The sequence below is a fragment of the Spermophilus citellus genome, assembly GCF_964194105.1.
Source record: "Spermophilus citellus genome assembly, chromosome: 13".
NCBI classification, from domain to species: domain Eukaryota; kingdom Metazoa; phylum Chordata; class Mammalia; order Rodentia; family Sciuridae; genus Spermophilus; species Spermophilus citellus.
Window position 1 is genome coordinate 57,237,200 of NC_138193.1, and position 15,793 is coordinate 57,252,992.

Sequence of the window (15,793 nt, forward strand, 5' to 3'; positions counted from 1 at the left end):
CTATCTTCCATTCTACTAGCAGTGTCTAATGTATTTGCACATACTATATTTTGAATCCATGTGAGTTTTTTTGAAGTGTTGGCAAACATTTACAAGGTAATTCCTAATAGTATAGTGTAAGGCAAAGATTTGTCATCTCCCAGCATTCATATTACAGTAAGCAACTTTAGGAACTGATACAAAAGAAGCAAATCTGAAATGATGAATTGCTCTTCTTTGTGTTTCAGATATGTTGGTAACCTTTCCAGAGATGTAACAGAAGCTCTGATTCTCCAACTCTTCAGCCAGATTGGACCTTGTAAAAACTGCAAAATGATTATGGATGTAAGGGTATTTTACTTAAGTTAACTTTCTTCTTTTTGACATACTTGTTAAAACCATTACTTCAAAGACTTCTTAGTTTATGTCTAAATTCATAGGGATTTTAGCATATTTATAATAAATCTGTCTTAGCAATGGATTTTAATTTATTTGCTAAATAAAGGAAGAGAACAGAACTACTAATCATTCCTAGAGCAGATAACTATATGTGGGTATGTATATATGTATCTAGGTTTTTGTTTTCAAATGCATTAAAGTATCAGAATTAATTATTGTTCAGTTAATCTACAATTTAAGTTATAATTAGACTAGAAACGGGGTTAAAAAAAAAAAAAGATGCATTTAGTACAGTGAAAGTGTTTTTGTTTTGTGCCAGGGATTGAACATGTTTAACCACTGAGCAACATCCTCAGCCTTTATTTATTTATTTATTTGTAGTTGTAGATAGATAGCACACTTTTATTTTATTTGCCTATTTTTGTATGCAGTACTAAGGATTGAACTCAGTCCCTCGCACATGCTAGATAAGTAGTCTGCCACTCAGCCCCAGCCCCTCCATCCCCTTTTTATATTTTATTTTAGAAACAGGGTCTTGCCAAGTTGCTTAGGGCCTCACTAAATTGCTACAATTGGCTTTGAACTATTCTCCTGTCTCAGCCTCCCAAGTTGCTGGGACTGCAGGCATGTACCACCACACCTGGCTGAAAGTGTTTTTAATTTTATTTTTGAGGGTCAAGTTTTTCTCAGATTTAGGCAGTTCAAAATTAGGTAGAGACCTTAATAGGTAGAGAAAACAATAGAATTTATTCATATAATTGGTATTAACCCTGAATGATAATATGTATAGAAAAACAAATTTTTTTAAATTTGATGAGGAATTTTATATTCCTGAGTATACATGCTGATAATGTATATATGCTTAGCTTATTTTTACTTGAAAAGTTTGTTTTTTTCTGGATACAAATTAGCATGCATGGGCTGGGATTGTGGCTCATTGGTAGAACACTCACCTAGCGTGTGAGGCACTGGGTTCGATCTTCAGCACCACATAAAAATAAAATAAAGGTATTGTGTCCATCTACAACTAAAAATTAAATATTAAAAAAATTAGCATGCATGATCTTTTCCATCTGTTTGCTCTAATCTTAATTGCAAGCTACTTTTTTTAACCACATTCTTTTTTTTTTTTTTTTTTTTTTTTTTAAAGAGAGAGTGAGAGAGGAGAGAGAGAGAGAGAGAGAATTTTTAATATTTTATTTTTTAGTTCTCGGCAGACACAATATCTTTGTTGGTATGTGGTGCTGAGGATCGAACCCTGGCCGAACGCATGCAAGGCAAGCACGCTACCGCTTGAGCCACATCCCCAGCCCTAACCACATTCTTATACTTGAGAACATTGATCTTTGTAATAGAATTCTCATTAAGTTTATCATTAGTTTGAATTACATAATTTTTATATTCTCTAATTTTTTTAACACAAAGTGTAGTCCCAGTATATTGAATTATGTGTTTGCCATTTTTGAATTTTGAATCAGTTCTGCTTTGATTACAGAAAGAAATAAATGAACTATTAAATTGTTTAGCGTTTTGCACTGATAGGTATAATATATTAGAATTTTTCTTTTTTTCTGCTTCAATTTATAATAAAACTACATATTTGGTTTGAGTGTAGCTCAACTTGGGTGTAGCATGTTTACCTAGCATTCTCAAGGCCCTGAGTTTAGTCCCCAGCATCCCAACAAAAGTAAAAACAAAGCATCCAAGTTATCTTATCCCAATACCAGCAGAGAATAATTTTTTTATATTAAAGCATTTTGGTTTTATTTGTTGTTATTAGATTTTTATTCTACTTCTGTCATCACAGTGAGAAGTAAAATTTAATATCTTTATTTATATATTTTTATGTGGTGCTGAGGATCAAACCCAGTGCCTCACACATGCAAGGCAGGCTCTCTATCACTGAGCTATAGCCCCAGCCCACAGTGAGCAAATTTATATGATACTAATCTAGTTGAGATTACAATTTTTTTTTTTTTGATGGGAGTGGATTTTTAAAAGCTTTCTAAATAGTCAAAATATCTGTGTCAGAAAGTCCACCTTCTAAAACTTCTAGCTGAGTACAGTGGCATGTGCCTGTAATCCAGCTATTTGGGAAGCTAAGACAGAAGGATCTCAAGTTGGAGCCCAGCCTTGGCATCTTAGCAAAACCCTGTCTCAAAATAAAAAATAAAAAGGGCTAATCCCTGAAGTCTATAAGTCAATCTCCGGTACCACAAATATACATACATATGTACATACATAAATCCCATTCTTAAACTTTACTTACCAGAGAACTTCTTTAGTTTCCAGAGCCTGTTTACCTATATTTTAGAAACAGGTCTAAGAAGTTGGCTAAGAATTTCAGCAAGTTAGAAGCAGTAAGGGGATGTGTACAGTTGTAGCAATTAAACTAATATATAACCAACAGGATTAAAAATTATAAAATGGCAAAAGACTACTTGGGAGGCTGAGGCAGGAAGATCAGAAGTTCTAGGCTAGCCTATCATCCTAATAAGACCGTGATTCAAAATAAATAATTTTAAAAAAAGAGATGGAGATATAGTTTAGTTTAGTAGTATTGTGCTAGTCTAGCAAGCATCAGGCCCTGGGTTCAGCATCTAGTACCACAATTTCCCCCCAAAAAAAGAAATCAAAGGAGAATTTAAGAATGTTAATCAAACTCTGTACCTGAAAGAAATGGTTATGTGTTTATGGGGGCAAATAAACATACGTAGTATTAGTATGTATTAGTAAATATTAATAAATAGAGTAACTATTTCACTTAGTACACTTAGTCATTATTAAAAGAAAGCTACAGCATTGTAGTATAAGCCTAAGAAGATAACTTCCTATAAAAATTGTTTTTTTTTAAGTGTTAACTTTTTAATCTAAAAATTTACTTTTGGAGTATACCATTCATTTTCCATAACCTGAGAAGTATATAAAACTTAATTTATAAGAAAAATATCTTGCTAGGAGACTGGGGTTGTGGCTCAGTGGTAGAGTGCTTACCTAGCATGCCTGAGGCACTGGGTTCAATCCCCAGCACCACATAAAAATAAACAAATAAAATAAAGGTATTGTGTCCATCTACAACTAAAATTGATACTTGAAAAAAGAAAAGAAAAATATCTTGCTAGGTGTGGTGGCGCACACACGTAATTCCAGCGGCTCCGGAGGCTGAGGCAGGAGAATTTCGAGTTCAAAGCCAGCCTCAGCAATGGTTAGGTGCTGAGCAACTCAATGAAATCCTGTCTCTGAATAAAATACAAAATAGGGCCGAGGATGTGGCTCAGTGGTCAAGTGCCCCTGAGTTCAATCCCTGGTACCTGCCTTCCCCACTCCCCCCCCCAAAAAAAAAATCTGCACATAGTTTTAAAATAATGGGAGAATAAAGCTTAAATTTGACTTGTGTATTTGTTCTTAAAACAGACAGCTGGAAACGATCCATATTGTTTTGTGGAGTTTCATGAACATCGTCATGCAGCTGCAGCACTTGCTGCTATGAATGGGCGGAAGATAATGGGTAAGGTAAGCTGTCATAATTCAAAAAGGTGACTTGTGCTGGTAAATTTTAAGTTATATGGTTTCATTTCCATTTTAGAAACATGTTCACTTTATCCTAAAAAGTCATTCACATTTAATATTAAAATGGCAGGATAAAGCTTTTAGAGGGGAGAGGCCTGTGTTTATGTTGGTATCATGCATGGTGCTTGAACGTAAGTGCTAAAATATTTTTGAATTACTAAAGCTTGGAAGAAACTAAGGGAAAACATACATTGATACTATTTGTTTTTAAAAAAGGTTATTTGAATATTAACAGAAATGTATAAAGATTAGGATTTGTTAAAGCTATTGGCATAAATATAAGTCAAAAGATGAGCATCAAAACTTGACTTGAGGAACTGGGGATGTGGCTCAAGCGGTAGCGCGCTCGCCTGGCATGCGTGCAGCCCGGGTTCGATCCTCAGCACCACATACAAACAAAGATGTTGTGTCCGCCAATAACCAAAAACTAAATATTAAAAAAAAAAAACGTGAGAGGCTGGGGTTGTGGCTCAGTGGTGGAGCATTTGCCTTGCATGAGGCACTAGGTTCAATTCTCAATACCACATATAAATAGATAGATAGATAGATAGATAGACAGATAGATAGATGAATGTCCATTGACAACTTGAAAAATGTTTCATCTCAGACATATCTTTCTTATGTATTCATAGATACAAATCTGATTTTGAGCTTTGTTTTTTGTTTTTTAATTTTTAATATTTATTTTTTAGTTTTCGGCAGACACAACATCTTTGTATGTGGTGCTGAGGATCGAACCCGGGCCGCACGCATGCCAGGCGAGCGTGCTACCGCTTGAGCCACATCCCCAGCCCTTGAGCTTTGTTTTTATGGAATATAAATGTAGAAAAATTTTTTTTTTTTAGGAAGTCAAAGTGAATTGGGCAACTACTCCCAGCAGTCAAAAGAAAGATACAAGCAGTAAGTATATTTTATACTCTTTGAAAATTTGTTTTTGTTATACCCAGTAGTTTTATTGTAAAACATATAAACGTACATGTTTGCAGTAATGTTTTGATCGTTATCCTAAGATATGATTTAATGTGTTTGTGTTAATAAATTTAAGAACAAATCTAATCTTTGTCATCAGGTAGTACCGTTGTCAGCACACAGCGTTCACAAGGTAATTGTATCTTCTTAAACATAAAATGAAATCTCTTGAAAGGGTATTCACTAACCACCTGAATTTTTTTTGTCTGATATGGGAGGGGGGAGGGATTAGGTAGTAATCTCTTTGTTATGTCTCTTTGGCAATATTTTCCCCCTTCCTCCCAGCATTGACCAAGTGTGACTTGTCCACTACTGTGGTGCTAGTTCAAGGAATTCTCTTGGTAGCAGCTGATGTTTTAGAAATACTTTCACCAACTAAAAGACAAGATACCCTGCTTCCTTGAGGTCACCTGGGCTTCATATACAGATCTTCCAAGTGTTTGAGTTGCTCCTGAAACTTTACGGAAGAGCAACCCAATATGTTGCTTGAGGCCTACCACATAGGGGTAATTTTTCTTTCCAAATATTCTTTATCAAAATTATATATTTATACATATGTGACCATTTTAAAGTATTCAAAAATTTTGCATTTTTTGTGTTTCTTGAGAATTGTCTTTTTTAGAAAAGTTTCACATATAGGATGGTTATTTCTCTCCAATGCTTTTTTAATGGTTCTGATATAAAGTGAAGGGATTACTGTTTTCATTCTGTTGCCTTCAGTCTTAGTTCACTTGCACATGGATTCACATAAACTGAATGGTGTAATGTCTGGGCAACCAAAACTGTTGGCTTTTGAGAAAACTGTCAAATACTTTAACATCAAACTGTTGCAATGCAAGGTATTTCTTTGATTGTTCTTCACAAAATATGGTTAAACCAAGTATATGATGTAGCTAGCTTCAGTAAATTGTCTTAACTGAGGCCAATCTAGTCTATATAAATTAATACCACTGTTTTAATTTGTAAAGCCTTCATATAGTGGTAAAATGAATAAAAGTAAATAATTCCTTTCAGAATGTTAACTAAGTCTTTAAATTTTTACAGTACTGAAGCTTGTTATATATTATTAGTTTATTCTCTTAGACCAGTATAATTGACTATAAATAGAAATATAACTGCAGTTTTCAGTTAGCTATATCATAGTCTTTTTAGAAGAATCTTTCCTATATTGTTACCTCGATGTATTACGTTTAAAATTGATAGGCTTTTTATAGAGATAGGATAGTTTTTTAAAATACTTTATTATAATCCATAAATTATATTAAGATTGCTTTATTGTATAAATTTTGGTCTTTTTTAAATTCTAAAGTTCTATTTTTCTTTTCACTTCCCCTTCTATCCCCTTATAAGATCATTTCCATGTCTTTGTTGGTGATCTCAGTCCAGAAATTACAACTGAAGATATAAAAGCAGCTTTTGCACCATTTGGAAGAATATCGTAAGTAGCAGAAGATAAATAAAATGTTTTTAGTTAGAAACAATTTAAAAGAAATAAAAATAATTCTATTGTGAATTTGGGACATTAATTTTTAACTCTTGAATTATAGTATATTACATTGTTTAGAGACCATTCAAGACTTTAAGAGCAAAAAATTGTTTTTCCATTAATAAATCTTTGATCTCTATCTTAAACTATTTTTTCAAAGATTTTAAGCATTAGTTTTTAAGAGACATTTGCATTGTACATATTATAGATTCTTATAGGTGTCTTGCTGGCTTGATAATAATCTATAGTAACTTAGATTTATGATTAAGGAATTATTTGGGCACTTCTATGATACCATGCATTTTGTGTTAATGTAATTTAACAAAAAGAATTTTTAACAATTGTATCTAAAGGCAGCTATTAAGTTTATCTCCAAAGTATTTACCCTCTTTTTTAACTGTTAACAATAATAGTGCCTTTATAGTATTTTATAAGGCACTATCTTGCTTGCATTTAATAATAATTATACATTTTAGGCCCATATATATCTCAATCAAGGTAGCATTCATCATAGAAGAATTTTAATACTTTGAAAAGCATGCCATATTAGCATAAGAATAGCAAAAATTTTTTATAGTACCTTTTAAGGAGTAATGGTTGAATTTGGAAAGAAATTTTTTTAGGATTTCTAGTGCTTCAGTATTGTTTCAGATAGAAGAATAAGTAAAAGGAAGTTCTCACTTTGGTTTGTATTAAGCAGACCAAGAGAGAAATAAGGAGGTGAGGAGACGGCAAAATAAATGCCAGTAGCATTGCTGATGAATTTGGGGAGTTTTCATTTGAAGAGTTACAGTTCATTAGTATGGCCAACTTTTTAAGGCAGTCACAGATTAGTGCTTATAAATGGACTCTTGTTAGTGTTGACATTTTTCTTTTAATTTCTTAATAGTTCCTCTTAGTCTGTCTAAGGGTTTCAGTAGTGGTTAGCTTGCTTTCAAAAATCTAGACTTGCAGGGCCTTAACCTTTGGCATCTCAAGGACCCTCTAAATTCCTTGCAAAATTGTGTTTGTTTTCATTTTGGTGTGGAGAATATAAATGTCATCCTATCCTCAGAGTAGTCACAGGACCATAAAAGGATTAAGAACCTTGGTCTAGGTCTTTGCTACTGCTTTTTCAGGGAAGCCTTTCAGAGAGAAATAAGTAACAGTTGAGTATATTTGGAAACTGATGTTTCCTGAAGCTTTAAAAAGAAAAACCTCTATCTAACATTGCAAACAGATTAAGTAGCTGTTTTGTTAAATGCTTTGATTTTGATTGAAGCAGGTTTTCAAAAAATGAGAATTTTAGTTTGGGATTAAATAAAGATTATTTTAAATAACCTTTTATTTATTATTTAAATAACCTTTTTAACAGTTTCATGATTTTTTAAATCATGGATCAGTAATTTCGTTTTGTTAAATATGTTGGCATCATATTTTCAGTCTGTAGATTTTCTTTTGGTCCCACAATTACTGATGTGTACATTAGTTGTTTTCTTGGTAAGGCCTTTCTTTAATGTTATAATTTTATATTGAGGTATTATGTAATGTCTGAGTTTTAGGCTATATAAGGAGTTAGTTTTCCTAAACTTAAAAAACAACTGGCAGCATATTTTCCTGACTTTTCTTTCTTTCTTTAATTTTTGGTGGTGGTGGTTGTTAAGAGGATAAGTAATAACTATATGTTGAAGGGTTCTCATGATAGGCATTTTTAATAGGGAGCCTTTAACAGTGCTTTATTTTCTAGAAGGTATATAATAAACAGTGGCCTATTAAAAATTTAGTATAAGAAATATAATACTTCCCTAATTTATAGAACTTAAACTCCTCATGTTTCTTGAGTTTAGGGTAATGTAGCATATTTTGGTATAGAAGTGAATCACATACCAAATTAAATGCATGTGTACCATACAGGTAATTTAATAAGTTAATTTTACATTTTGTAAAGTGACTTGCTTTAGTTTTCCCTTTTCACCAGCACTTCTTGTCATTTTGACTACACTTAATAAATCAATTTCTATATTGATCTAAAATATGCTTATGTATACTTTAATATGAAATTACATTGCATGGCTTTCTGACTTGGGTTTTTGTTATAAAAGTGCCTGTTTTGTTCATGTGTCCTGAGAAAGCAAGCATTATGACATACCTGGCTAAATTAAAAGCAGATTGTGAAGCACAATATGAGTCCAATTTTTTGAGGTATGGAGTTTTAGCTATCATGGCTGGGTTTTTACTCAATCTCAAATAATAGGGCTCTGGTTATTTTGCAGAGTGTCTCTGAAGAATGGACAGAATTGCCCTGGCTAACTACAAGCTACGGTTCACAGTGGATAAATGTTGGCGTGCTTTTTTACTTTCTGACTTTTTTAAAATTTTGCTTTTATATCTTATAGTTTCCAATCAATCTTAATATGAATGCTATTATAAAATTCAGTATAAAATCTTCTTGTATATTTTAAAACTGAAGTGTATCTAGTATTCTTCTTCAATGATTTAACATTTCTCAAATTATGAAGTTCTCAAAATTTACCATTCCCAAAAGTGGGGGGTATAAATTGATCCGAGAAAATGAAATAATTTAGTTAGTTTAGGGAATATACAACTTTTTAATTCTTTTATTTCCAGTTCTCTATTTTACTTTTTTATGATTAGGTAGAATATGGTATCAAATAGCAAATTATAAGTTGCATGGTTAAAGAAAGCCAATATTTAATGTGCCTGGAAACTTTAAAAGTGGTTAAATAATTCATGTGAATAGCTACTTTTACAATGTCTAATATTTAAAAGTTTAAAAAACATTTTGAAATGGGAGGCAATTTCTGAATAATATATACAAATATTTAAGAAGTTATTGATTTGCATGTTTATAACATAAAGCCTCACTTGTTAATACATGTAAATTTGTAGATTAAAAGGTAAATTTACATTAAAGGTTTACTTTAATGAAGGTGAAACCTGAAAATGAGTTGTATATAAAATTTTCATTTTATATCTAGAAGACAGTTTGCAAACCTAAACTTCTGGTGTTTCTATTTTCAGAGATGCCCGAGTGGTAAAAGATATGGCAACAGGAAAGTCTAAGGGATATGGCTTTGTCTCCTTTTTCAACAAATGGGTGAGCTCAATCAGAAGTGCATGTGCAGTGCTTTAAGAGTAAAGGATGTAAAAAGTTTATTTTTCTTACATCTTTTATTTTGCCAATAATTAGCACCCTCACTAGAAGATATCTTCTTTCTCCTTTCTGATTATTTAGTCAACATTTATTTAACATGTGATGCATACAAAGTACTGATACAGTGTTTCAGAATATACATAGTAAAGATATTTAAATTATCAGCCAAAAGTAGATGTTAAAAATCTCTGTTATGGGGACTGGGGACATGGTTGAATAGTAGATCACAGCTTAGCATTCTCTAGACCCTGAGTTCAATCCCCAAGCACCTAAATAGAAGGAAGGAAAGAAGAAAGAAAAATCTTGTTATTCCCCTTTTATATTTCCAGGGTAATTAAAAAGTAAGTAATAAAATTCTGTGATGGTTGAGAACCTCTTTAAAAAAATAATACATTGTATTGAAACTTCTCATATTTTCCTTTCATTCTACAAATAGTTACTGAACCCCAATTTGCATTAATTTGAAATTTCTGATTTTTGTAGAGACAAGGAAGGGTAGCGTACTCATTGTAGAAAGATTTCTATAGGTATTATTAACTGGAAAGCTAATTTTCATTAAAAGGAAAGGGACTTGTATTAAAGTGTGTTTGGGTTTTTTTTTTTCCCTTGTAGGGATAAAAAAGTCTCTTAGCAGGGTTTTGGGTCTTGGGGTAGTTGTTGAGAAACAAGCAGATGAAGTAATACACTGAACATTGTGTTGTAGTTATTAATGTAAGTATATTATCAATTCAAATAATTAAGTGCTTAAAACTTTTTAATATAACTAAAGGTCAGAGCAGTTAAATGAAGTAGGATCACACTTGCAAAACTACAGGGATACATGTGGGAGAATTTATTTTATTTTTAATTTTATTTATTTATATTTATTTTAATTGTTGAGGCACCTTTATTTTTTATTTATATGCAGTGCTGAGAATTGAACCCAGTGCCTCACACGTTTAAGGCAAGCACTCTACCACTGAGCCCCAACCCCAGTCCAGGAGAATTTATATGTACAAATCTTTCAGCATATACTACATTTGCATTAAACTTTGAATTTTATTGTTCACCATTATATTAAGACAGGTAGTTGCCTAAGATGAATACAAAGCAATGTATTTTCTGTATTAGAGTACCTTAGATTGAACCATTAAAAGTTAAAAAATAAAAATAAAAAGTTTTTCAAACTTGACATGTTGGTGCACACCTATAATCCCAGGATGATGTCAAGTTCAAGGCCAGCCTGGGCAACTTAGTAAGACCCTGTCTCAAAAAAAATCGTTTTTTTCTAGTTCCTATGTCTACTTACATTGACCTTATGTCTGATTATTCCTATGAACTTTTACCATCTAGATATGTACTATAACTACTTATGATCATTTGCCCCAAATTTACTGTCCAAATTAGAAATTTGCTTTAAAAGCCTAGATATGGCTAGCAAGGCCAAAAAAGAAAATATAAAATGTCCTGCAATTATAATTCAGTCATTCTCAGAACAACTTATGTCTTCTGATCAGATGATCCAGTGGTTGTGTCAATGTATAGTATAGCTATCATCTTTACTATATGAAATATAACTGTCTTCTAAAAAAAGAAAAATCTGTGAAGAAAATAGGTAAGCTTATAGTATTGGAAAGAACCCATATATTAGAAGAAAAGTTTAGAAATTGTAAAAGCATCTTAACAAGTGAAAAGAAACAAGATCAGTCATGTACGTGTCCCATCTATCAATTATAAGATATTTTTCCTATAAGGTGAGAAAATAAAAATAATTATGAAGCATAGTTTTACTTTATTGTTAGTCACAGTATAATATTTTGGAAAGATAAACAATTTATACGATGGATTAATAGCCACAATTAATTTGAGTTCCTTAGGGTATTGAATTCATAGGTTTTTTTTTTTTTTTTTTTTAAGAGAGGGAGGGGAGAGAGAGAGAGAGAATTTTTAATATTTATTTTTTAGTTCTCGGCGGACACAACATCTTTGTTGGTATGTGGTGCTGAGGATCGAACCCGGTTCGCACGCATGCCAGGCGAGCGCGCTACCGCTTGAGCCACATCCCCTGCCCTGAATTCATAGGTTTTGAAGGTGGTTAATACAATGTAGGGAAATGAAGTTGCAGGTTTGGGTGGGCTAGAACTCATTTTTCCCATTTGAGAATATGGAATGTAAGTTTCTACTATTTAAAAAATTACTAGTGAATGCATATTTAGTAAGAACTAAAATCAAATGGTCTTTGTTTAGATGAGTCACAGACATCTTAAACTTATAAACAGAACTCTTCATTTATCCCTCAAACCTGTTCCCCACCTCCCTCCTAGTCTGTTCTCATTTTAGTTAAAGCTGACACTATCCTTCCAACTTCTGAACCAGGAACCTAGGAATTATCTTAGATTTGTCCCCTTTTGCCTACTGTGTCCTCCCCAGTACCCCATTTTGTTGGCCTTTCTTTTAGATTATAGCCACAGCTACTGGCCAACAGCATTTTTAAAAATCTACAATGTTGAAGTAGTCTCAAAATGTCCTTTTCCTTTTAATATCCATTTCCCTAAATCATTTTTCTTCTAGCACTAAGAATGCCCTTAAAACATGGATCAAGCTGGTATGGTGACATATGCCTGTAATCGCAATGGCTCAGGAGGCTGAAGCAGGAGGATCTCAAGTTCAAAGCCAGCCTCAGCAACTTAATGAGGCCTTAAGCAATTTAGCAAGACCCTTTCTCAAAATAAAAAATATATTTTATAATAGCCTCAGTCTCTTGGTTCAATCCCTGCTACCAAAGAAAACAGATTAGATCATGATGCACTTTCTTAAAGTTTTTCAGTTCTCTGGCACTCTCCCTTTTTATGCACTAGATTCTGTTGAAACTAATCTTCCACATGTTTTTGTGACACAGACCAAACTCTTTCCTGCCTTAGAACTGGCAGTGCTTTTCCATCTACTGGGGCTTACTTCCCCTTTATTTTGACTTGGCTAGCTTCTGCTCTTCACAGTCTCAGATTATGTCATTTTAAAAAGTACTTTCCTGCCAGGCTCGGTGGCACACACCTATAATCCCAGTGGCTCCGGAGGTTGAGGCAGGAGAATCACGAATTCAAAGCCAGCCTCAGTAAAAAGTGAACGCTAAGCAACTCAGTGAGACCTTGTCTCTAAATAAAATACAGAATAGGGCTGGGATGTGGCTCAATGGTCAAATACTCCTGAGTTCAATCCCAGTACCAAAAAAAAAAAGCATTTTCCTACTCATGCTGTCTAAAATAGATCCCCATGCCCATATTATTTATCTTAGTATTTTGTTCCTGTCATGGTACCTATCACAATTTATAATTGCTTTTTGTCCTCCTACCACAGTGTATTCCCAGCTCTTAACCTAGTACCTAGAAACCCAAATAAGTTTGTTGGGATCGTGTAAAATAAAATTTTTATTTATATTAGGTTGAGTTTTTGCATAAAGTTGATGATAGCTACCTTATTATTAGGGGATTGGGACTCGGACTTTTTCAGATAATTAATGTTACCAAAGTCTAATATCCAAAAAAGATAATTAAAAGGCACCATTGCTGTGTGTGTGTTTGTGTGTATATGTGTGTGTGTGAGAGTGATACCAGAGATTGAACCCAGGGGAGCTAAACCACTGAACTATATCCCCAGCCCTATTTATTTTTTATTTTGAGGCAGGGTCTCTCTAAGTTGCTGAGGCTGCCCTTGAATGTAGGGGCTTCTCTTGCCCCAGCCTCCCCAGCCTCTGACATTACAGGTGTGTGCCACTGCACCCAGTTTAGCACCATTGCATTTTTTGGTGGGGGATCAAACTCAGGGGCACTCAACCACTGAGCCACATCCCTAGTCTTAATTTTGTTTATTATTTAGAGACAGGGTCTCACTGAGTTGCTTAGTGACTCACCATTGCTGAGACTGGCAGCCTCCCTAGCTGCTGGGATTACCTAGGCATGCGTCATGGTGCCTAGCATCACCATTGCATTTTTAGAAAGATGTCATATATTGTATGTTTAATAAAGTACCTTCACTAAAAAACACTAACAAAAAGCACAAAGTTATGTCTACCGCTAAAAGTTGTTTACCATCTACTAATGGTATATTCTTTGTCATTTCTAATATTGTGCGGAACAGGATGCCGAAAACGCTATTCAACAGATGGGTGGCCAATGGCTTGGTGGACGACAAATCAGAACTAACTGGGCAACCCGAAAGCCTCCAGCTCCAAAGAGTACATATGAGTGTAGGTGTATTGGAGAAGAAAAGGAAATGTGGAATTTTGGAGAAAAATACACTAGATTGTAAATGTTAGAGCTGTTCCCGGAGACTTATTGCAGAAATAGATGAGAAGCAAATCAAGACTACTGTTCAAAAATGTACTTAGTTTTCATTTTTGTAATTTTTAAATAGTAAATGATATTCAATCTCTAATGTCAAGTCTCCTATTACATAGAGAATACTGGGTAATTTTTTAGACATTCTTGGGGGAGGTTTAATCCTAATGTCAAATGTAATGTGTGTTCTCTAAGCATTTTGATCAAATATTGCTATTATAGTAGTGTAGTTAATGCTGCTTTTGTCCTTCTGAACATTTATTTAATGAATTGAAAATGTAAAACTTTTTCCTTCTCCAGCAAACACTAAACAGCTATCATATGATGAGGTTGTAAATCAGTCTAGTCCAAGCAACTGTACTGTTTACTGTGGAGGTGTTACTTCTGGACTAACAGGTATGGGAGCTTTACCTATGTGCTATCTGGAAATTAATCTTTAAGCTGAGAAGCTTAATATTTGTAGGATTTTACTATAACTGAGTGTGGTTTCTTTTGTTTTTGTTTTTTGTCTAACAGAACAACTAATGCGTCAGACTTTTTCACCATTTGGGCAAATAATGGAAATTCGAGTCTTTCCAGATAAAGGATATTCATTTGTGAGGTAGGGATGGTTTTTGTGAAAACTTTCCCCCTTCAAATAATTTCTGAACATTTAACAATGGTTTCTTAAGAATTTACCTCATTTATAAAGACATGGAAATTTCTCTAGCATATAGCATTTTTGCTCCTGTATGTTTTATTCTCCCTTCTTCCAACATATCCTCTATTTAGAAAAGTTTCTCCAGAACTAAAAGATCTTTTAAAGAAATGGCAAAGAAAACCAACCAACTGCTTGTTATACCTTAAGATCATCTTGATCTTTTTTCCCCTGCCAAACGGCTATTGAGTTTATTTGCCTTGATTTTAAAAATAGGTCTTATTCTTAAATTCAATTTAAAAGAATTTTTATTGATTCTTAATATTGTTTTCAATAGGTTTAATTCCCATGAAAGTGCTGCACATGCAATTGTTTCTGTTAATGGTACTACTATTGAAGGTCATGTTGTGAAATGCTATTGGGGCAAAGAAACTCTTGATATGATAAATCCTGTGCAACAGGTAAGAGGGTCCTGAACTCTGGGAAGTAATTGCTGGGTTAATATTAGTAAGGTTATTTTAAAATGAGAATTGTTGATAATCTTTGTTAATAAGTTTCTAGTTCAATTCATAATATATAAGAGCTCTTCCTATATGTATTGTAGTTCCAGAGTGGTGTTTTCATGGATTGCAGTGCTGACATGATGAGTGTAACTGCCTCAATTGACTCATGCTCACACAGTGAATTTTAAAATGCTCTGACAAACCTAACAGGGCATTAAGTCTTTAATACTTGGTAGATTTATTCACATACTATTTGGAGAATTCACAGGTGTGCTTGACTCAACTGATTAAAAAATAAAGCTATAAATATGTTTAGCGCCTTGGAATTTCTTCCAGATTTTGCTGTTTTTTGTTTTTCTAGGCAACTTTAAACTTGATTTTTTTGAGGAAGCTATAAGTGGAGCAGAGAGGTGGGAGTAAGAAAATCCTAAACTATATAGATTTCTTCATTTAAGTAAATAATTTAACAAACACTTAAACATTATATTAAGTTTATTGTTGGGGCATTATCACTGCCTTATAGACTATAGAAAATGATGTAGAGTTGCAGCAGGAGAACCTAAGGGTTTTTTTGTTTGTTTGTTACCGGGGATTGAATTCAGGGGCACTTAATCACTGAGCCACATCCCCAGCCCTTTTTTTTGTATTTTATTTAGAGACAGGGTGTGACTGAGTAGCTTAGCTCCTTGCTAAATTGCTGAGGCTGGCTTTGAATTCTGGATCCTCCTGCTTTAGTATCCCTGACTGCTGAGATTACAGGCAGGGGCCATGCCTTTCGGCCCT

The 15,793-nt window shown here is 33.5% G+C and overlaps 1 protein-coding gene across 9 annotated transcripts in view; it reads left to right on the top strand.

Annotated features, from left to right (window-relative positions):
- TIA1 (TIA1 cytotoxic granule associated RNA binding protein) overlaps positions 1-15,793 on the top strand; it is a 30,125-nt gene that overhangs the window by 11,757 nt on the left and 2,575 nt on the right. For 4 of the 9 annotated variants that reach the window (XM_081264180.1, XM_081264174.1, XM_081264173.1 and 1 more), the window contains exons 2-11: positions 228-324; positions 3,793-3,891; positions 4,794-4,848; positions 5,018-5,050; positions 6,268-6,355; positions 9,425-9,500; positions 13,671-13,779; positions 14,171-14,266; positions 14,387-14,471; positions 14,845-14,968. In XM_081264180.1, the coding sequence (XP_081120306.1) occupies positions 228-324; positions 3,793-3,891; positions 4,794-4,848; positions 5,018-5,050; positions 6,268-6,355; positions 9,425-9,500; positions 13,671-13,779; positions 14,171-14,266; positions 14,387-14,471; positions 14,845-14,968 (862 nt within the window). Of the gene's footprint in view, positions 1-227; positions 325-3,792; positions 3,892-4,793; positions 4,849-5,017; positions 5,051-5,089; positions 5,757-6,267; positions 6,356-6,402; positions 8,722-9,424; positions 9,501-13,670; positions 13,780-14,170; positions 14,267-14,386; positions 14,472-14,844; positions 14,969-15,793 lie in introns of those variants that run through there. The other 5 variants (XM_081264176.1, XM_081264175.1, XR_014018456.1 and 2 more) reach the window with 4 other exon arrangements.